A 23,914-nucleotide genomic window follows, 5' to 3' on the forward strand; every position below is an offset into this window, starting at 1 on the left:
GGCCGGTAGTTTATCTCTCCCCAATATTTAGTCCATCTCCCCCATAGCCTGTAACATGGCAGAAAGGATCTGACTGGCTGATACTTTATCGCTCTCCAATACTTAGTGCATCTCCCCCATAGCCTGTAACATGGCAGTAAGGAGCTGACTGGCCAGTAGTTTATCTCTCTCCAATACTTAGTACATCTCCCCCATAGCCTGTAACATGGCAGTAAGGCGCTGACTGGCCGGTAGTTTATCTCTCTCCCCTATAACGTATGGAATAAGTCCAGTTTGCAGGATTTCCCAGTTCATTCTCGCATGGACTCCGCCCCCTTCCAGACACATTCCTGTTGCCCCCCCTCCCCCATCCCTGCAGTCCCTGCTGTGCTGTAACCTGTGTGGGGGCGGCTTCCCGGGCTGAGGATAGGTAGGGCGAGGCCAGGGCTGCATTCTTCATGTCTACCTATGTCATGTACAGTCATTCTGGGTGAGTGCATCAGTGTGCCCCTTACTAGGTTAGAGTGCCAGCTCAGTGGGTAAGGGTCACCACTGTGTGACTGGTACATGAGTAAATAATGTGTGACAGGGCGTGTTACTGGTGGAGGATACGGTGTTAATCATTATCTACAGTGACACTGGGCCTCGTGCTGTCAGGGGGATGGGGACTCCCTGCACCCCACGAACACCATTACCAATACCCCTTTCAGACATACAGCAAAATCCCAGGTTTTTGCACATGAACGCGCATCAACCCGGGATTTTGGTATGTCTGAAAGGGTCAACCCGGGTCTCCGACCCTTCTTTTTACCTGGGTTGAGGACCCGGGATTTAAGACCCGGGTTGACCCTTTCAGACATAAGAAAAAAACAGGTTTTTCAGCAAATTACTGGGTAGAACTGCTTCACCCTGTAATTTGCTGCTGTAAGTGTGAAAGGGTGCAGGCTGCACCTGGGAGAATGACCCAGCAGTCAAAATGCCGGGTAATTCCCGGGTAGTATGTCTAAAAAGGGTATTACACTGGGGGACGATATTACCAGATCCCAAGGCTTTATTATATATATAATATCCAGGGCTTCAGCCTTTGCCCCAGTGGAGCTGACATACAGACACAGTCGTGTTACCCACCAGTATGTCTTTGGCGTGTAGTAGGACACCCACCCTAACAAGGGGAGAACATACAAACTCGCCCATCACACTGCATGGTAATGTTTCTGTGTCAGTGTAAGCGTTGCCAGTGTTGTGTAGTAACATTGTGTCTCTCTCCCCGCAGGGCAGCAAGGAGCGCTACCACTGGCAGACGCAGAATGTGCGACAGAGTGGCGTGGACGATATGGTCCTTCTGTCCAAAATCACAGAGGACGCCATTGTGGATAACCTGAAGAAACGATACATGGACGACTTCATTTTCGTATCCTTCCACACTGCACAGGAGTAACTGCAGAGTAACTGTTAGTATAGTGTAATAGTGAGTGCCGAGTAACTGTTACTATAGTGTAATAGTAAGTGCAGAGTAACCGTTACTATAGTGTAATAGTGACTGCCGAGTAACTGTTACTATAGCCTAATAGTGACTGCAGAGTAACAGTTACTATAGTGTAATAGTGACTGCAGAGTAACCGTTGCTATAGTGTAATAGTGACTGCTGAGTAACAATTACTATAGCCTAATAGTGACTGCTGAGTAACCGTTACTATAGCACAATAGTGACTGCTGAGTAACCGTTACTCTGGTGTAATAGTGACTGCTGAGTAACCGTTACTATAGTGTAATAGTGACTGCTGTGTAACCGTTACTACAGTGTAATAGTGACTGCTGAGTAACCGTTACTATAGTGTAATAGTGACTGCTGAGTAACCGTAACTATAGTGTAATAGTGACTGCCGAGTAACCGTTACTATAGTGTAATAGTGACTGCCGAGTAACCGTTACTATAGCCTAATAGTGACTGCAGAGTAACAGTTACTATAGTGTAATAGTGACTGAAGAGTAACCGTTGCTATAGTGTAATAGTGACTGCTGAGTAACCGTTACTATAGCCTAATAGTGACTGCCGAGTAACTGTTACTATAGTGTAATACTGACTGCTGAGTAACCGTTACTATAGTGTAATACTGACTGCTGAGTAACAATTACTATAGCCTAATAGTGACTGCTGAGTAACCGTTACTATAGCACAATAGTGACTGCTGAGTAACCGTTACTCTGGTGTAATAGTGACTGCTGAGTAACCGTTACTATAGTGTAATAGTGACTGCTGAGTAACCGTTACTATAGTGTAATAGTGACTGCTGTGTAACCGTTACTGTAGTGTAATAGTGACTGCCGAGTAACCGTTACTATAGTGTAATAGTGACTGCTGAGTAACCGTTACTATAGTGTAATAGTGACTGCCGAGTAACCGTTACTATAGTGTAATAGTGACTGCCGAGTAACCGTTACTATAGCCTAATAGTGACTGCAGAGTAACTGTTACTATAGTGTAATAGTGACTGCAGAGTAACCGTTGCTATAGTGTAATAGTGACTGCTGAGTAACCGTTACTATAGCCTAATAGTGACTGCCGAGTAACTGTTACTATAGTGTAATACTGACTGCTGAGTAACCGTTGCTATAGTGTAATAGTGACTGCTGAGTAACCGTTGCTATAGCTTAATAGTGACTGCTGAGTAACAGTTACTATAGCCTAATAGTGAATGCTGAGTAACCGTTACTATAGCGCAATAGTGACTGCTGAGTAACCGTTACTATAGTGTTATAGTTACTGCTGAGTAACCGTTACTATAGTGTTATAGTTACTGCTGAGTAACCGTTACTATAGTGTAATAGTGACTGCTGAGTAACCGTTACTATAGTGTAATAGTGACTGCTGAGTAACCGTTACTATAGTGTAATAGTGACTGCCGATTAACCGTTACTATAGTGTAATAGTGAGTGCCGCGTAACCGTTACTATAGTGTAATAGTGACTGCCGAGTTACCGTTACTATAGTGTAATAGTGACTGCCGAGTAACCGTTACTATAGCCTAATAGTGACTGCAGAGTAACAGTTACTATAGTGTAGTAGTGACTGCAGAGTAACCGTTGCTATAGTGTAATAGTGACTGCTGAGTAACAATTACTATAGCCTAATAGTGACTGCTGAGTAACTGTTACTATAGTGTAATAGTGACTGCTGAGTAACCGTTACTATAGTGTAATAGTGACTGCCGAGTAACCGTTACTATAGTGTAATAGTGACTGCTGAGTAACCGTTACTATAGTGTAATAGTGACTGCTGTGTACGCGTTACTATAGTGTAATAGTGACTGCCGAGTAACCGTTACTATAGTGTAATAGTGACTGCTGAGTAACCGTTACTATAGTGTAATAGTGACTGCCGAGTAACCATTACTATAGTGTAATAGTGACTGATGAGTAACTGTTGCTATAGTGTAATAGTGACTGCTGAGTAACAATTACTATAGCCTAATAGTGACTGCCGAGTAATCGTTACTATAGCACAATAGTGACTGCTGAGTAACCGTTACTATAGTGTAATAGTGACTGCTGAGTAACCGTTACTATAGTGTAATAGTGACTGCTGAGTAACCGTTACTATAGTGTAATAGTGACTGCCGAGAAACCGTTACTATAGTGTAATACTGACTGCTGAGTAACCGTTACTATAGCGCAATAGTGACTGCTGAGTAACCGTTACTATAGCGCAATAGTGACTGCTGAGTAACCGTTACTATAGTGTAATAGTGACTGCAGAGTAACCGTTACTATAGTGTAATAGTGACTGCCGAGTAACCGTTACTATAGTGTAATAGTGACTGCCTAGTAACCGTTGCTATAGCGTAATAGTGACTGCTGAGTAACAATTACTAAAGCCTAATAGTGACTGCTGAGTAACCGTTACTATAGCGTAATAGTGACTGCCGAGTAACCGTTACTATAGCGTAATAGTGACTGCCGAGTAACCGTTACTATAGCCTTATAGTGACTGCCGAGTAACCGTTACTATAGCCTAATAGTGACTGCCGAGTAACCGTTACTATAGCCTAATAGTGACTGCCTAGTAACCGTTACTATAGTGCAATAGTGACTGCAGGGTAACTGTTACTATAGTGTAATAGTGACTGCAGAGTAACTGTTACTATAGTGTAATAGTGACTGCCGAGTAACCGTTACTATAGACTAATAGTGACTGCTGAGTAACCGTTACTATAGTGTAATAGTGACTGCAGAGTAACCGTTACTATAGTGTAATAGTGACTGCCGAGTAACCGTTACTATAGTGTAATAGTGACTGCCGAGTAACCGTTACTATAGTGTAATAGTGACTGCCGAGTAACCGTTACTATAGTGTAATAGTGACTGCCGAGTAACCGTTACTATAGTGTAATAGTGACTGCCGAGTAACTGTTACTAAAGTGTAATAGTGACTGCTGACTAACCGTTACTATAGTGTAATAGTGACTGCAGAGTAACCGTTACTATAGTGTAATAGTGACTGCCAAGTAACCGTTACTATAGCCTAATAGTGACTGCCAAGTAACCGTTACTATAGCCTAATAGTGACTGCCGAGTAACCGTTACTATAGCCTAATAGTGACTGCCTAGTAACCGTTACTATAGCCTAATAGTGACTGCCGAGTAACCGTTACAATATTGTCATAGTGACTGCAGAGTAACAGTTACTATAGTGTAATAGTGACTGCAGAGTAACAGTTACTATAGTGTAATAGTGACTGCAGAGTAACAGTTACTATAGTGTAATAGTGACTGCAGAGTAACAGTTACTATAGTGTAAAAGTGACTGCAGAGTAACAGTTACTATAGTGTAATAGTGACTGCAGAGTAACAGTTACTATAGTGTAATAGTGACTGCAGAGTAACAGTTACTATAGTGTAATAGTGACTGTAGAGTAACAGTTTCTATAGTGTAATAGTGACTGTAGAGTAACAGTTACTATAGTGTAATAGTGACTGCAGAGTAACAGTTACTATAGTGCAATAGTGACTGCAGAGTAACTGTTACTATAGTGCAATAGTGACTGCAGAGTAACTGTTACTATAGTGTAATAGTGACTGCAGAGTAACTGTTACTATAGTGTAATAGTGACTGCCGAGTAACCGTTACTATAGACTAATAGTGACTGCTGAGTAACCGTTACTATAGTGTAATAGTGACTGCAGAGTAACCGTTACTATAGTGTAATAGTGACTGCCGAGTAACCGTTACTATAGTGTAATAGTGACTGCCAAGTAACCGTTACTATAGTGTAATAGTGACTGCCGAGTAACCGTTACTATAGTGTAATAGTGACTGCCGAGTAACCGTTACTATAGTGTAATAGTGACTGCCGAGTAACTGTTACTAAAGTGTAATAGTGACTGCTGACTAACCGTTACTATAGTGTAATAGTGACTGCAGAGTAACCGTTACTATAGTGTAATAGTGACTGCTGAGTAACCGTTACTATAGTGTAATAGTGACTGCTGAGTAACAGTTACTATAGTGTAATAGTGACTGCAGAGTAACAGTTACTATAGTGTAATAGTGACTGTAGAGTAACTGTTACTAAAGTGTAATAGTGACTGCTGACTAACCGTTACTATAGTGTAATAGTGACTGCTGAGTAACCGTTACTATAGTGTAATAGTGACTGCTGAGTAACAGTTACTATAGCGTAATAGTGACTGCAGAATAACCGTTACTGCTGTAGCCAGGAGTATATGATTCTACACAGTAGTAATAATAATGTTACTGTAGCCTGAAGTATCTGATATTACACAGGTGTAATAATATGTTATTGTAGGAGTGTTTTATGCTGTTTTGGACTAGTAATAATAGCAGCAGCCGCAGCACAGTAACAGACAGGAGTACCTGTTAACAGTCATTACAGTTACTATGTGCAGGAGTACCTGCTACTATGGGGGAGAATATAAATAGCAACATCAAGGTAACAGTTACTATGGGGGGAATAGTAATAGCAGCAGGGTAACAGTTACTATGGGGGGAATAGTAATAGCAGCAGGATAACAGTTACTTTGGGGGGAATATAAATAGCAGCAGGGTAACAGTTACTATGGGGGAATAGTAATAGCAGTAGAGTAACAGTTACTATTGGGGAGATTATAAATAGCAGCAGCAGGGTAATAGTTAATATGGGGGAATAGTAATAGCAGCAGGGTAACAGTTGTTATGGGGAGGAATGTGATAGCAGCAGGATAACAGTTACCATGGGGGGAATAGTAATAGAAGCAGCAGGGTAACAGTTACTATGGGGGAATAGTAATAGAAGCAGCAGAGTAACAGTTACTATGGGGGAATAGTAATAGCAGCAGGGTAACAGTTACTATGGGGGGAATAGTAATAGCAGCAGCGTAACAGTTACTATTGGGGAAATAGTAATAGCAGCAGCAGGGTAACAGTAACTATAGGGGGTATAGTAATAGCAGCAGCAGCGTAACAGTTACTATGGGGGAATAGTAATAGCAGCAGGGTAACAGTTACTATGGGGGAATAGTAATAGCAGCAGCAGGGTAACAGTTACTATGGGGGGAATAGTAATAGCAGCAACAGAGTAACAGTTACTATGGGGGGGGAATAGTAATAGCAGCAGCGTAACAGTTACTATGCGGGGAATAGTAATAGCAGCAGGGTAAGAGTTACTATGGGGGGGATAGTAATAGCAGCAGCAGGGTAACAGTTACTATGGGGGGAATAGTAATAGCAGCAACAACAGGGTAAGCGTTACTATGGGGGGATAGTAATAGCAGCAGCAGGGTAACAGTTAGTATGGGGGAATAGTAACAGCAGCAGGGTAACAGTTACTATGGGGGGAATAGTAATAGCAGCAGGGTAAAAGTTACTATGGGGGAATAGTAATAGCAGCAGCAGGGTAACAGTTAGTATGGGGGAATAGTAATAGCAGCAGCAGGGTAACAGTTACTATGGGGGAATAGTAATAGCACCAGGGTAAATGTTACTATGGGGGAATAGTAATAGCAGCAGGGTATCAGTTACTATGGGGGGAATAGTAATAGCAGCAGGGTAACCTTTACTATGGGGGGGATAGTAATAGAAGCAGGGTAACAGTTACTATGGGGGGATAGTAATAGAAGCAGGGTAACAGTTACTATGGGGGGATAGTAATAGAAGCAGGGTAACAGTTACTATGGGGGGAAATAAAAATAGCAGGGTAACAGTTACTATGGGGGGAATAGTAATAGCAGCAGCAGGGTAACAGTTACTATGGGGGGAATAGTAATAGCAGCAGGGTAAAAGTTACTATGGGGGAATAGTAATAGCAGCAGGGTAAAAGTTACTATGGGGGGAATAGTAATAGCAGCAGGGTAATAGTTACTATGGGGGAACAGTAATAGCAGCAGCAGGGTAAGAGTTACTATGGGGGGATAGTAATAGAAGCAGCAGGGTAAAAGTTACTATGGGGTAAGAGTAATAGCAGCAGGGTAACAGTTACTATGGGGGGAATATTAATCGAAGCAGCAGGGTAACAGTTACTATGGGGGAAACAGTAATAGCAGCAGGGTAACAATTACTATGGGGGAATAGTAATAGCAGCAGGGTAACAGTTACTATGGGGGGAATAGTAATAGCAGCAGGGTAACAATTACTATGGGGGGAATAGTAATAGCAGCAGGGTAACAGTTACTATGGGGGGAATAGTAACAATTACTATGGGAGGAATAGTAATAGCAGCAGGGTAACAGTTACTATGGGGGAAATAGTAATAGCAGCAGGGTAACAGTTACTATGGGGGAAAATAAAAATAGCAGGGTAACAGTTACTATGGGGGGGAATAGTAATAGCCGCAGCAGGGTAACAGTTACTATGGGGGGAATAGTAATAGCAGCAGGGTAAAAGTTACTATGGGGGGAATAGTAATAGCAGCAGGGTAATAGTTACTATGGGGGAACAGTAATAGCAGCAGCAGGGTAAGAGTTACTATGGGGGGATAGTAATAGAAGCAGCAGGGTAAAAGTTACTATGGGTAAGAGTAATAGCAGCAGGGTAACAGTTACTATGGGGGGAATATTAATCGAAGCAGCAGGGTAACAGTTACTATGGGGGAAACAGTAATAGCAGCAGGGTAACAATTACTATGGGGAAATAGTAATAGCAGCAGGGTAACAGTTACTATGGGGGGAATAGTAATAGCAGCAGGGTAACAATTACTATGGGGGGAATAGTAGTAGCAGCAGGGTAACAATTACTATGGGGGGAATAGTAATAGCAGCAGGGTAACAGTTACTATGGGGGGAATAGTAACAATTACTATGGGAGGAATAGTAATAGCAGCAGGGTAACAGTTACTATGGGGGAAATAGTAATAGCAGCAGGGTAACAGTTACTATGGGGGAAATAAAAATAGCAGCAGGGTAACAGTTACTATGGGGGGGAATAGTAATAGCAGCAGCAGGGTAACAGTTACTATGGGGGGAATAGTAATAGCAGCAACAGAGTAACAGTTACTATGGGGGGGGAATAGTAATAGCAGCAGCGTAACAGTTACTATGCGGGGAATAGTAATAGCAGCAGGGTAAGAGTTACTATGGGGGGGATAGTAATAGCAGCAGCAGGGTAACAGTTACTATGGGGGGAATAGTAATAGCAGCAACAACAGGGTAAGCGTTACTATGGGGGGATAGTAATAGCAGCAGCAGGGTAACAGTTAGTATGGGGGAATAGTAACAGCAGCAGGGTAACAGTTACTATGGGGGGAATAGTAATAGCAGCAGGGTAAAAGTTACTATGGGGGAATAGTAATAGCAGCAGCAGGGTAACAGTTAGTATGGGGGAATAGTAATAGCAGCAGCAGGGTAACAGTTACTATGGGGGAATAGTAATAGCACCAGGGTAAATGTTACTATGGGGGAATAGTAATAGCAGCAGGGTATCAGTTACTATGGGGGGAATAGTAATAGCAGCAGGGTAACCTTTACTATGGGGGGGATAGTAATAGAAGCAGGGTAACAGTTACTATGGGGGGATAGTAATAGAAGCAGGGTAACAGTTACTATGGGGGGATAGTAATAGAAGCAGGGTAACAGTTACTATGGGGGGAAATAAAAATAGCAGGGTAACAGTTACTATGGGGGGAATAGTAATAGCAGCAGCAGGGTAACAGTTACTATGGGGGGAATAGTAATAGCAGCAGGGTAAAAGTTACTATGGGGGAATAGTAATAGCAGCAGGGTAAAAGTTACTATGGGGGGAATAGTAATAGCAGCAGGGTAATAGTTACTATGGGGGAACAGTAATAGCAGCAGCAGGGTAAGAGTTACTATGGGGGGATAGTAATAGAAGCAGCAGGGTAAAAGTTACTATGGGTAAGAGTAATAGCAGCAGGGTAACAGTTACTATGGGGGGAATATTAATCGAAGCAGCAGGGTAACAGTTACTATGGGGGAAACAGTAATAGCAGCAGGGTAACAATTACTATGGGGAAATAGTAATAGCAGCAGGGTAACAGTTACTATGGGGGGAATAGTAATAGCAGCAGGGTAACAATTACTATGGGGGGAATAGTAGTAGCAGCAGGGTAACAATTACTATGGGGGGAATAGTAATAGCAGCAGGGTAACAGTTACTATGGGGGGAATAGTAACAATTACTATGGGAGGAATAGTAATAGCAGCAGGGTAACAGTTACTATGGGGGAAATAGTAATAGCAGCAGGGTAACAGTTACTATGGGGGAAATAAAAATAGCAGCAGGGTAACAGTTACTATGGGGGGGAATAGTAATAGCAGCAGCAGGGTAACAGTTACTATGGGGGGAATACTAATAGCAGCAGGGTAAAAGTTACTATGGGGGGAATACTAATAGCAGCAGGGTAACAGTTACTATGGGGGGAACAGTAACAGCAGCAGCAGCAGGGTAACGGTTACTATGGGGGAATAGTAATAGCAGCAGGGTAACAGTTACTATGGGGGAATAGTAATAGCAGCAGGGTAACAATTACTATGGGGGGAATAGTAATAGCAGCAGGGTAACAATTACTATGGGGGAAACAGTAATAGCAGCAGCGTAACAGTTACTATGGGGGGGAATAGTAATAGCAGCAGGGTAACAGTTACTATGGGGGGATAGTAATAGAAGCAGGGTAACAGTTACTATGGGGGAAAATAAAAATAGCAGGGTAACAGTTACTATGGGGGGAATAGTAATAGCCGCAGCAGGGTAACAGTTACTATGGGGGGAATAGTAATAGCAGCAGGGTAAAAGTTACTATGGGGGGAATAGTAATAGCAGCAGGGTAATAGTTACTATGGAGGAACAGTAATAGCAGCAGCAGGGTAAGAGTTACTATGGGGGGATAGTAATAGAAGCAGCAGGGTAAAAGTTACTATGGGGTAAGAGTAATAGCAGCAGGGTAACAGTTACTATGGGGGGAATATTAATCGAAGCAGCAGGGTAACAGTTACTATGGGGGAAACAGTAATAGCAGCAGGGTAACAATTACTATGGGGGAATAGTAATAGCAGCAGGGTAACAGTTACTATGGGGGGAATAGTAATAGCAGCAGGGTAACAATTACTATGGGGGGAATAGTAATAGCAGCAGGGTAACAATTACTATGGGGGGAATAGTAATAGCAGCAGGGTAACAGTTACTATGGGGGGAATAGTAACAATTACTATGGGAGGAATAGTAATAGCAGCAGGGTAACAGTTACTATGGGGGAAATAGTAATAGCAGCAGGGTAACAGTTACTATTGGGGAAATAAAAATAGCAGCAGGGTAACAGTTACTATGGGGGGGAATAGTAATAGCAGCAGCAGGGTAACAGTTACTATGGGGGGAATACTAATAGCAGCAGGGTAACAGTTACTATGGGGGGAACAGTAACAGCAGCAGCAGCAGCAGCAGCAGGGTAACGGTTACTATGGGGGAATAGTAATAGCAGCAGGGTAACAGTTACTATGGGGGAAAATAAAAATAGCAGCAGGGTAACTGTTACTATGGGGGGGAATAGTAACAGCAGCAGTGTAACAGTTATGGTGGGGAGAATAGTAATAGCAGCAGCAGGGTAACAGTTACTATGGGGGGAATAGTGATAGCAGCAGCAGGGTAACAGTTACTATGGGGGGAATAGTAATAGCAGCAGGGTAACAGTTACTATGGGGGGAATAGTAATAGCAGCAGGGTAACAATTACTATGGGGGGAATAGTAATAGCAGCAGGGTAACAGTTACTATGGGGGGAATAGTAATAGCAGCAGGGTAACAATTACTATGGGGGGAATAGTAATAGCAGCAGGGTAACAGTTACTATGGGGGGAATAGTAATAGCAGCAGGGTAACAGTTACTATGGGGGGATAGTAATAGAAGCAGCGTAACAGTTACTATGGGGGGATAGTAATAGAAGCAGCAGGGTAAAAGTTACTATGGGGTAAGAGTAATAGCAGCAGGGTAACAGTTACTATGGGGGGAATATTAATCGAAGCAGCAGGGTAACAGTTACTATGGGGGAAACAGTAATAGCAGCAGGGTAACAATTACTATGGGGGAATAGTAATAGCAGCAGGGTAACAGTTACTATGGGGGGAATAGTAATAGCAGCAGGGTAACAATTACTATGGGGGGAATAGTAATAGCAGCAGGGTAACAGTTACTATGGGGGGAATAGTAATAGCAGCAGGGTAACAATTACTATGGGGGGAATAGTAATAGCAGCAGGGTAACAGTTACTATGGGGGGAATAGTAATAGCAGCAGGGTAACAGTTACTATGGGGGGAATAGTAATAGAAACAGCAGGGTAACAGTTACTATGGGGGGAATAGTAATCGAAGCAGCAGGGTAACAGTTACTATGGGGGGAATAGTAATAGCAGCAGGGTAACAGTTACTATGGGGAAAAATAAAAATAGCAGCAGGGTAACAGTTACTATGGGGGGGGAATAGTAATAGCAGCAGGGTAACAGTTACTATGGGGGGAAATAAAAATATCAGCAGGGTAACAGTTACTATGGGAGGAATAGTAATAGCAGCAGGGTAATAGTTACTATGGGGGGAATAGTAATAGCAGCAGGGTAAAAGTTACTATGGGGGGAATAGTAATAGCAGCAGGGTAATAGTTACTATGGAGGAACAGTAATAGCAGCAGCAGGGTAAGAGTTACTATGGGGGGATAGTAATAGAAGCAGCAGGGTAAAAGTTACTATGGGGTAAGAGTAATAGCAGCAGGGTAACAGTTACTATGGGGGGAATATTAATCGAAGCAGCAGGGTAACAGTTACTATGGGGGAAACAGTAATAGCAGCAGGGTAACAATTACTATGGGGGAATAGTAATAGCAGCAGGGTAACAGTTACTATGGGGGGAATAGTAATAGAAACAGCAGGGTAACAGTTACTATGGGGGGAATAGTAATCGAAGCAGCAGGGTAACAGTTACTATGGGGGAAACAGTAATAGCAGCAGGGTAACAGTTACTATGGGGGGAATAGTAATAGCAGCAGGGTAACAGTTTCTATGGGGAAAAATAAAAATAGCAGCAGGGTAACAGTTACTATGGGGGGAATAGTAATAGCAGCAGGGTAACAGTTACTATGGGGGGAAATAAAAATATCAGCAGGGTAATAGTTACTATGGGGGGAATAGTAATAGCAGCAGGGTAAAAGTTACTATGGGGGGAATAGTAATAGCAGCAGGGTAATAGTTACTATGGAGGAACAGTAATAGCAGCAGCAGGGTAAGAGTTACTATGGGGGATAGTAATAGAAGCAGCAGGGTAAAAGTTACTATGGGGTAAGAGTAATAGCAGCAGGGTAACAGTTACTATGGGGGGAATATTAATCGAAGCAGCAGGGTAACAGTTACTATGGGGGAAACAGTAAAAGCAGCAGGGTAACAATTACTATGGGGGAATAGTAATAGCAGCAGGGTAACAGTTACTATGGGGGGAATAGTAATAGCAGCAGGGTAACAATTACTATGGGGGGAATAGTAATAGCAGCAGGGTAACAATTACTATGGGGGGAATAGTAATAGCAGCAGGGTAACAGTTACTATGGGGGGAATAGTAACAATTACTATGGGAGGAATAGTAATAGCAGCAGGGTAACAGTTACTATGGGGGAAATAGTAATAGCAGCAGGGTAACAGTTACTATTGGGGAAATAAAAATAGCAGCAGGGTAACAGTTACTATGGGGGGGAATAGTAATAGCAGCAGCAGGGTAACAGTTACTATGGGGGGAATACTAATAGCAGCAGGGTAACAGTTACTATGGGGGGAACAGTAACAGCAGCAGCAGCAGCAGCAGCAGCAGGGTAACGGTTACTATGGGGGAATAGTAATAGCAGCAGGGTAACAGTTACTATGGGGGAAAATAAAAATAGCAGCAGGGTAACTGTTACTATGGGGGGGAATAGTAACAGCAGCAGTGTAACAGTTATGGTGGGGAGAATAGTAATAGCAGCAGCAGGGTAACAGTTACTATGGGGGGAATAGTGATAGCAGCAGCAGGGTAACAGTTACTATGGGGGGAATAGTAATAGCAGCAGCAGGGTAACAGTTACTATGGGGGGATAGTAATAGAAGCAGCAGGGTAAAAGTTACTATGGGGTAAGAGTAATAGCAGCAGGGTAACAGTTACTATGGGGGGAATATTAATCGAAGCAGCAGGGTAACAGTTACTATGGGGGAAACAGTAATAGCAGCAGGGTAACAATTACTATGGGGGAATAGTAATAGCAGCAGGGTAACAGTTACTATGGGGGGAATAGTAATAGCAGCAGGGTAACAATTACTATGGGGGGAATAGTAATAGCAGCAGGGTAACAGTTACTATGGGGGGAATAGTAATAGCAGCAGGGTAACAATTACTATGGGGGGAATAGTAATAGCAGCAGGGTAACAGTTACTATGGGGGGAATAGTAATAGCAGCAGGGTAACAGTTACTATGGGGGGATAGTAATAGAAGCAGCGTAACAGTTACTATGGGGGGAATAGTAATAGAAACAGCAGGGTAACAGTTACTATGGGGGGAATAGTAATCGAAGCAGCAGGGTAACCGTTACTATGGGGGAAACAGTAATAGCAGCAGGGTAACAGTTACTATGGGGGGAATAGTAATAGCAGCAGGGTAACAGTTACTATGGGGAAAAATAAAAATAGCAGCAGGGTAACAGTTACTATGGGGGGAATAGTAATAGCAGCAGGGTAACAGTTACTATGGGGGGAAATAAAAATATCAGCAGGGTAACAGTTACTATGGGAGGAATAGTAATAGCAGCAGGGTAATAGTTACTATGGGGGGAATAGTAATAGCAGCAGGGTAACAGTTACTATGGGGGAAACAGTAATAGCAGCAGGGTAACAATTACTATGGGGGAATAGTAATAGCAGCAGGGTAACAGTTACTATGGGGGGAATAGTAATAGCAGCAGGGTAACAGTTACTATGGGGGAAACAGTAATAGCAGCAGGGTAACAATTACTATGGGGGAATAGTAATAGCAGCAGGGTAACAATTACTATGGGGGGAATAGTAATAGCAGCAGGGTAACAGTTACTATGGGGGGAATAGTGATAGCAGCAGCAGGGTAACAGTTACTATGGGGGGAATAGTAATAGCAGCAGGGTAACAGTTACTATGGGGGGAATAGTAATAGCAGCAGCAGGGTAACAGTTACTATGGGGGGAATAGTAATAGAAACAGCAGGGTAACAGTTACTATGGGGGGAATAGTAATCGAAGCAGCAGGGTAACAGTTACTATGGGGGAAACAGTAATAGCAGCAGGGTAACAGTTACTATGGGGGGAATAGTAATAGCAGCAGGGTAACAGTTACTATGGGGGAAAATAAAAATAGCAGCAGGGTAACAGTTACTATGGGGGGAATAGTAATAGCAGCAGGGTAACAGTTACTATGGGGGAAATAAAAATATCAGCAGTGTAACAGTTACTATGGGGGGGAATAGTAATAGCAGCAGCAGGGTAACCGTTACTATGGGAGGAATAGTAATAGCAGCAGGGTAACAGTTACTATGGGGGGAATAGTAATAGCAGCAGGGTAACAGTTACTATGGGGGAAATAAAAATAGCAGCAGGGTAACAGTTACTATGGGGGGGAATAGTAATAGCAGCAGCAGGGTAACAGTTACTATGGGGGGTATAGTAATAGCAGCAGGGTAAAAGTTACTATGGGGGGAATACTAATAGCAGCAGGGTAACAGTTACTATGGGGGGAACAGTAACAGCAGCAGCAGGGTAACGGTTACTATGGGGGAATAGTAATAGCAGCAGGGTAACAGTTACTATGGGGGAAAATAAAAATAGCAGCAGGGTAACTGTTACTATGGGGGGGAATAGTAACAGCAGCAGTGTAACAGTTATGGTGGGGAGAATAGTCATAGCAGCAGCAGGGTAACAGTTACTATGGGGGGAATAGTAATAGCAGCAGCAGGGTAACAGTTACTATGGGGGGAATAGTGATAGCAGCAGCAGGGTAACAGTTACTAATACCCCTTCTACACTGCCGAAAAATCCGGGTCAGACCCGGATCATCGGCGGTGTAAATGGGGTATATCCGTTTCCATTTACACGGGTCCTCTACCCAGGTCCTGGCACCCGCAGCGGGTCCACAGCGTGCAGCGCTGGGGAAGCTGTCCCCAGGTGCTGCGGGAGGAGGGGGGTCCCTGCGGCTGCTGAGAGGAGGTGGGGGTACCTGTCAGCCTGAGGTCGGAGCCGGAGGGGATGATGTGCGCTGCTGAGTTTGTAGGTAGGTCCCTCAGTCGGTAACATACCGCACGGCACTCCAGGAATTTGGTGAAAGCAAAATTCACCTAATTCCTGGAGTGCCGTGCGGTATGTTACCGACTGAGGGACCTACCTCCAAACTCTACATTTGACTTCAGCAAAGGCACCCAGGTTCTACTGCGTGTTGCCTCCTGGCAACAAGCAATTTCACCCCCCTTGGCAACCAGCAAGCATTTTTAACGACATCCACAAGGAAAGGCAGTGCTGACCCAGGTTCAGTGTAAATGGTGCAGACCCAGGTCCGACCCAGGTCGAAGTGCTGTGTAAATGGGGTATAAAGCAGGGTCAGACCCTGGAAACTCCAGTGTTCAAAGACCAGGGTCCGACCAGGGTTTTTGGTGTAAAGGGGTATTAGTTTGAGTAGGTAAACCAGAATACAATAACGGTTGGCACAGCCTGGGTAAGTATCAGTGGAGTAATGTAGGGGATCAGTAATTAGCAGAGCAGTTGCTATGCACAGTAATAATACTGTTACCACTTAACCCCTTGTGCAGACATACATCGGACCGGTGCTGATCTCCATTAACCCTTTCAAACAGCTGCCATATTTCACGGAGCGGGAGATTGAGATGTACCAGGGAGCGGTGAGTGTGATTAGGGCACGGTCCATATTGTGCTCCAGCTGTACTATGTAATGTATGGGGGAGGGTCCTAGGCACCAGTGTAGTTATAGAACGGCAGTGGTATTATTTATTACCCATTACTTAACAAGTAGGAACAGCAATTAAACCAGAACGAGAGAGGTCAGAGGGCCCTGCTCGCAGGCTCACACTCGACTGTATCTGTGAGCAGCAGTGTGGGTGCAGCTAGGACACTGGGGGTATACAGGCTGCCGTGTGTGTGTATCTGTGAGTGAGCAGGAGTGTGGGTGCAGCTGGGACACCGGGTGTATACAGGGCTGCCGTGTGTGTGTATCTGTGAGTCAGCAGTAGTGTGGGTGCAGCTAGGACACTGGGGGTATACAGGCTGCCGTGTGTGTATCTGTGAGTGAGCAGTAGTGTAGGTGCAGCTGGGACACCGGGTGTATACAGGGCTGCCGTGTGTGTGTATCTGTGAGTGAGCAGTAGTGTGGGTGCAGCTAGGACACTGGGGGTATACAGGCTGCCGTGTGTGTATCTGTGAGTGAGCAGGAGTGTGGGTGCAGCTGGGACACTGGGGTATACAGGGCTGCCGTGTGTGTGTATCTGTGAGTGAGCAGTAGTGTGGGTGCAGCTGGGACACTCGGGGTATACAGGCTGCCGTGTGTGTATCTGTGAGTGAGCAGGAGTGTGGGTGCAGCTGGAACACTGGGTGTATACAGGGCTGCCGTGTGTGTGTAGCTGTGAGTGAGCAGTAGTGTGGATGCAGCTGGGACACTGGGTGTATACAGGGCTGCCGTGTGTGTGTATCTGTGAGTGAGCAGGAGTGTGGGTGCAGCTGGGCACTGGGGTTATACAGGGCTGCCATGTGTGTGTATCCGTGAGTGAGCAGCAGTGTGGGTGCAGCTGGGACACTGGGGTATACAGGCTGCCGTGTGTGTATCTGTGAGCGAGCAGCAGTGTGGGTGCAGCTGGGACACTGGGTGTATACAGGGCTGCCGTGTGTGTATCTGTGAGTGAGCAGGAGTGTGGGTGCAGCTGGGACACCGGGTGTATACAGGGCTGCCGTGTGTGTGTATCTGTGAGTGAGCAGTAGTATGGGTGCAGCTGGGACACTGGGGTATACAGGGCTGCCGTGTGTGTATCTGTGAGTGAGTGAGCAGTAGTGTGGGTGCAGCTGGGACACTGGAGTATACAGGTCTGCCGTGTGTGTATCTGTGAGTGAGCAGTAGTGTGGGTGCAGCTGGGACACTGGGAGTATACAGGGCTGCCGTGTGTGTGTGTATCTGTGAGTGAGCAGTAGTGTGGGTGCAGCTGGGACACTGGGGTATACAGGCTGCCATGTGTGTGTGTATCTGTGAGTGAGCAGAAGTGTGGGTGCAGCTGGGACACTGGGGGTATACAGGACTGCCATGTGTGTGTATCTGTGAGTGAGCAGCAGTGTAGGTGCAGCTGGGACACTGGGGTATACAGGCTGCCAATTGTGTATCTGTGAGTGAGCAGTAGTGTGGGTGCAGCTGGGACACTGGGTGTATACAGGGCTGCCGTGTGTGTATCTGTGAGTGAGCAGCAGTGTGGGTGCAGCTGAGACACCGGGTGTATACAGGGCTGCCGTGTGTGTGTATCTGTGAGTGAGCAGTAGTATGGGTGCAGCTGGGACACTGTGGTATACAGGGCTGCCGTGTGTGTATCTGTGAGTGAGTGAGCAGTAGTGTGGGTGCAGCTGGGACACTGGAGTATACAGGTCTGCCGTGTGTGTATCTGTGAGTGAGCAGTAGTGTGGGTGCAGCTGGGACACTGGGAGTATACAGGGCTGCCGTGTGTGTGTGTGTATCTGTGAGTGAGCAGTAGTGTGGGTGCAGCTGGGACACTGGGGTATACAGGGCTGCCGTGTGTGTATCTGTGAGTGAGCAGTAGTGTGGGTGTAGCTGGGACACTGGGGTATACAGGCTGCCGTGTGTGTGTATCTGTGAGTGAGCAGCAGTGTAGGTGCAGCTGGGACACTGGGGGTATACAGGGCTGCCGTGTTTGTGTGTATATCTGTGAGTGAGCAGGAGTGTGGGTACAGCTGGGACACTGGGGTATACAGGGCTGCCGTGTGTGTATCTGTGAGTGAGCAGTAGTGTGGGTACAGCTGGGACACTGGGGTATACAGGGCTGCCGTATGTGTGTATCTGTGAGTGAGCAAGAGTGTGGGTGCAGCTGGGACACTGGGGGTATACAGTGCTGCCGTGTGTGTATCTGTGAGTGAGTAGGAGTGTGGGTGCAGCTGGGACACTGGGGTATACAGGGCTGACGTGTGTGTGTGTGTATCTGTGAGTGAGCAGTAGTGTGGGTGCAGCTGGGACACTGGGGTATACAGGGCTGCCGTGTGTGTATCTGTGAGCGAGCAGCAATGTGGGTGCAGCTAGGACACTGGGGGTATACAGGGCTGCCATGTGTGTGTATCTGTGAGTGAGCAGTAGTGAGGATGCAGCTGGGACACTGGGGGTATACAGGGCTGCCGTGTGTGTGTGTATCTTTGAGTGAGCAGTAGTGTGGGTGCAGCTGGGACACTGGGGCATACAGTCTGCCATGTGTGTATCTGTGAGTGAGCAGTAGTGTGGGTGCAGCTGGGACACTGGGGGTATACAGGCTGCCGTGTGTGTGTATCTGTGAGTGAGCAGCAGTGTAGGTGCAGCTGGGACACTGGGGGTATACAGGGCTGCCATGTGTGTGTGTATCTGTGAGTGAGCAGAAGTGTGGGTGCAGCTGGGACACTGGGGGTATACAGGACTGCCGTGTGTGTGTATCTGTGAGTGAGCAGCAGTGTAGGTGCAGCTGGGACACTGGGGTATACAGGCTGCCAATTGTGTATCTGTGAGCGAGCAGTAGTGTTGGTGCAGCTGGGACACTGGGGGTATACAGGCTGCCGTGTGTGTGTATCTGTGAGTGAGCAGCAGTGTAGGTGCAGGTGGGACACTGGGGGTATTCAGGCTGCCGTGTGTGTGTATCTGTGAGTGAGCAGAAGTGTGGGTGCAGCTGGGACACTGGGGGTATACAGGACTGCCATGTGTGTGTATCTGTGAGTGAGCAGCAGTGTAGGTGCAGCTGGGACACTGGGGTATACAGGGCTGCCGTGTGTGTATCTGTGAGTGAGCAGTAGTGTGGGTGCAGCTGGGACACTGGGGTATACAGGGCTGCCGTGTGTGTATCTGTGAGTGAGCAGCAGTGTAGGTGCAGCTGGGACACTGGGGTATACAGGCTGCCAATTGTGTATCTGTGAGCGAGCAGTAGTGTTGGTGCAGCTGGGACACTGGGGGTATACAGGCTGCCGTGTGTGTGTATCTGTGAGTGAGCAGCAGTGTGGGTGCAGCTGGGACACTGGGGGTATTCAGGCTGCCGTGTGTGTGTGTATCTGTGAGTGAGCAGCAGTGTGGGTGCAGCTGGGACACTGGGGGTATACAGGCTGCCGTGTGTGTGTATCTGTGAGCGAGCAGCAATGTGGGTGCAGCTAGGACACTGGGGGTATTCAGGCTGCCGTGTGTGTATCTGTGAGCGAGCAGCAATGTGGGTGCAGCTAGGACACTGGGGGTATTCAGGCTGCCGTGTGTGTGTATCTGTGAGCGAGCAGCAATGTGGGTGCAGCTAGGACACTGGGGGTATTCAGGCTGCCGTGTGTGTGTGTATCTGTGAGTGAGCAGTAGTGTTGGTGCAGCTGGGACACTGGGGGTATACAGGCTGCCGTGTGTGTGTATCTGTGAGTGAGCAGCAGTGTAGGTGCAGGTGGGACACTGGGGGTATACAGGGCTGCCATGTGTGTGTGTGTATCTGTGAGTGAGCAGAAGTGTGGGTGCAGCTGGGACACTGGGGGGTATACAGGACTGCCATGTGTGTGTATCTGTGAGTGAGCAGCAGTGTAGGTGCAGCTGGGACACTGGGGTATACAGGCTGCCAATTGTGTATCTGTGAGCGAGCAGTAGTGTTGGTGCAGCTGGGACACTGGGGTATACAGGCTGCCATATGTGTGTATCTGTGAGTGAGCAGGAGTGTGGGTGCAGCTGAGACACTGGGGGTATACAGGCTGCCATGTGTGTGTATCTGTGAGTGAGCAGAAGTGTGGGTGCAGCTGGGACACTGGGGGTATACAGGCTGCCGTGTGTGTGTATCTGTGAGTGAGCAGTAGTGTGGGTGCAGCTGGGACACTGGGGTATACAGGCTGCCATGTGTGTATCTGTGAGTGAGCAGTAGTGTGGGTGCAGCTGTGACACTGGGGTATACAGGCTGCCGTGTGTGTATCTGTGAGTGAGCAGTAGTGTCGGTGCAGCTGGGACACTGGGGGTATACAGGCTGCCGTGTGTGTATCTGTGAGTGAGCAGCAGTGTGGGTGCAGCTGGGACACTGGGGTATACAGGCTGCCGTGTGTGTATCTGTGAGTGAGCAGCAGTGTAGGTGCAGCTGGGACACTGGGGTATACAGGCTGCCGTGTGTGTATCTGTGAGTGAGCAGCAGTGTAGGTGCAGCTGGGACACTGGGGTATACAGGGCTGCCGTGTGTGTGTATCTGTGAGTGAGCAGTAGTGTGGGTGCAGCTGGGACACTGGGGTATACAGGCTGCCGTGTGTGTATCTGTGAGCGAGCAGTAGTGTGGGTGCAGCTGGGACACTGGGGTATACAGGGCTGCCGTGTGTGTATCTGTGTATTACCACACTGTGAGCATATATTGGCTGTGGAAGGTACCGTCAGTCTGCAGTCTCACCTATGGCGTGCTATATATGATTGTGTTTCTCACCCTACAGGCTCAGTACGAGAACCCCCCTCACATCTATGCTCTGGCTGATACTATGTACCGTAATATGCTTATAGACAGTGAGAACCAGTGTGTGATCATCAGGTGAGACCCCGCACCTGGGTGTGCCTATATGTGATTACCGTACACGTCACCGTGTTACCATCGCTTCCATGTTACATGTATCCTTGCACCATGTTACCATCGCTTCCATGTTACATGTATCCTTGCACATTGTTACCATCGCTTCCATGTTACATGTATCCTTGCACCGTGTCACCAGCGCTTCCATGTTCCATGTATCCTTGCAATGTGTCACCAGCGCTTCCATGTTCCATGTATCCTTGCACCGTGTTACCAGCGCTTCCATGTTCCATGTAGTCTTGCACCGTGTTACCAGCGCTTCCATGTAGTCTTGCACCGTGTTACCAGCGCTTCCATGTTACATGTATCCTTGCACCGTGTTACCATCGCTTCCATGTTACATTTATCCTTGCACCGTGTCACCAGCGCTTCCATGTTCCATGTATCCTTGCACCGTGTTACCAGCGCTTCCATGTTACATTTATCCTTGCACATTGTTACCATCGCTTCCATGTTACATGTATCCTTGCACCGTGTCACCAGCGCTTCCATGTTCCATGTATCCTTGCAACTTGTCACCAGCGCTTCCATGTTACATGTATCCTTGCACCGTGTTACCATCGCTTCCATGTTACATTTATCCTTGCACCGTGTTACCAGCGCTTCCATGTTCCATGTAGTCTTGCACCGTGTCACCAGCGCTTCCATGTTCCATGTAGTCTTGCACCGTGTCACCAGCGCTTCCATGTTCCATGTATCCTTGCACCGTGTCACCAGCGCTTCCATGTTCCATGTAGTCTTGCACCGTGTTACCAGCGCTTCCATGTTCCATGTAGTCTTGCACCGTGTTACCAGCGCTTCCATGTTCCATGTAGTCTTGCACCGTGTTACCAGCACTTCCATGTTACATGTAGTCTTGCACCGTGTCACCAGCGCTTCCATGTTCCATGTATCCTTGCACCGTGTTACCAGCGCTTCCATGTTACATGTAGTCTTGCACCGTGTTACCAGCGCTTCCATGTTCCATGTATCCTTGCACCGTGTTACCAGCGCTTCCATGTTACATGTATCCTTATTTCAGCAATCTTACCTGCATCATATGTAGAAGGGCCCAGTAACAGGACCCCAGATCTCCTGACCGCATGCAGAGACGCTGCTTTCCTATGGGTTGGACAGCCCCTGCTTGTACTACTATATCTATATTACTGTATATCATGTATTGTGTCTTCTGCAGCGGGGAGAGCGGGGCTGGGAAGACGGTCGCTGCAAAATACATCATGGGCTACGTCTCCAAAGTGTCAGGTGGAGGACCTAAAGTACAGGTATTACTATATCCTGAGGTACAGTCCGCTGGAAGTAGAGTTCAGGATAGGTTCATAATGTAGGAGCCAGTGACATCACTAAGAGCATGGCCTATCCAGTCACTAGGAGCCAGTGACATCACTGATAGTGCAGCCTATCCAATTACTAGGAGCCAGTGACATCACTAAGAGCATGGCCTATCCAGTCACTAGGAGCCAGTGACATCACTGATAGGGCAGCCTATCCAATTACTAGGAGCCAGTGACATCACTAAGAGCATGGCCTATCCAGTCACTAGGAGCCAGTGACATCACTGATAGGGCAGCCTATCCAATTACTAGGAGCCAGTGACATCACTAAGAGCATGGCCTATCCAGTCACTAGGAGCCAGTGACATCACTGATAGTGCAGCCTATCCAATTACTAGGAGACAGTGACATCACTAAGAACATGGCCTATCCCATGGGTCCTCAAACTGCGGCCCTCCAGATGTTGTGAAACTACAAATCCCAGCATGCCTTGTCACAGTTTTGCTATAAGGGAGTGTTAAAACTGTGGCAAGGCATGCTGGGATTTGTAGTTTCACAACATCTGGAGGGCCGCAGTTTGAGGACCCATGGCCTATCCAGTCACTAGGAGCCAGTGACATCACTGATAGGGCAGCCTATCCAATTACTAGGAGCCAGTGACATCACTAAGAGCATGGCCTATCCAGTCACTAGGAGCCAGTGACATTACTGAGAGTGCAGCCTATCCGGTCACTAGAAGACAGTGACATCACTGAGAGCGCAGCCTATCCAGTCACTAGGAGCCAGTGACATCACTGATAGTGCAGCCTATCTGGTCACTAGAAGCCAGTGACATCACTGATAGTGCAGCCTATCTGGTCACTAGAAGCCAGTGACATCACTGATAGTGCAGCCTATCTGGTCACTAGAAGCCAGTGACATCACTGATAGTGCAGCCTATCTGCCTACTAGAAGCCAGTGACATCACTGATAGTGCAGCCTATCTGCCTACTAGAAGCCAGTGACATCACTGATAGTGCAGCCTATCTGGTCACTAGAAGCCAGTGACATCACTGATAGTGCAGCCTATCCGGTCACTAGAAGCCAGTGACATCACTGAGAACACAACCTATCCAGTCCCTAGGAGGGAGTGACATCACTGAGAGTGCGGCCTATCCAGTCCCTAGGAGCCAGTGACATCACTGAGAGTACGGCCTATCTGGTCACTAGGAGCCAGGGATGTTACGGAGTTGCTGATGAGTGGATAGATTGTATATGTATATATGTGTTGTGCGATGAGTACAGTAGTACAGCGTAAATTAGGTTTTCCCCTGACCCCATTATATTCTATCTCTGTCCTATTGCCTGTGAGGGTTGTCTGCTGGTCCCTGCATTAATCACCTCCTGTCCCCA

General features: G+C 46.6%; 1 protein-coding gene across 1 annotated transcript in view; it reads left to right on the top strand.

Annotated features, from left to right (window-relative positions):
* The window catches only part of LOC146049656 (unconventional myosin-Ie-like), a 48,096-nt gene that overhangs the window by 4,256 nt on the left and 19,926 nt on the right, over window positions 1-23,914 (top strand). Inside the window, exons 2-5 of the mRNA XM_083166215.1 lie at window positions 1,253-1,390; window positions 16,257-16,346; window positions 21,118-21,212; window positions 22,426-22,513. Of these exons, the coding sequence (XP_083022341.1) occupies window positions 1,253-1,390; window positions 16,257-16,346; window positions 21,118-21,212; window positions 22,426-22,513 (411 nt within the window). The remainder of the gene's footprint in view (window positions 1-1,252; window positions 1,391-16,256; window positions 16,347-21,117; window positions 21,213-22,425; window positions 22,514-23,914) is intronic.

The sequence above is a fragment of the Crinia signifera genome, chromosome 12 (genome assembly GCF_055691185.1).
Source record: "Crinia signifera chromosome 12, ASM5569118v1, whole genome shotgun sequence".
Classification (NCBI taxonomy): domain Eukaryota; kingdom Metazoa; phylum Chordata; class Amphibia; order Anura; family Myobatrachidae; genus Crinia; species Crinia signifera.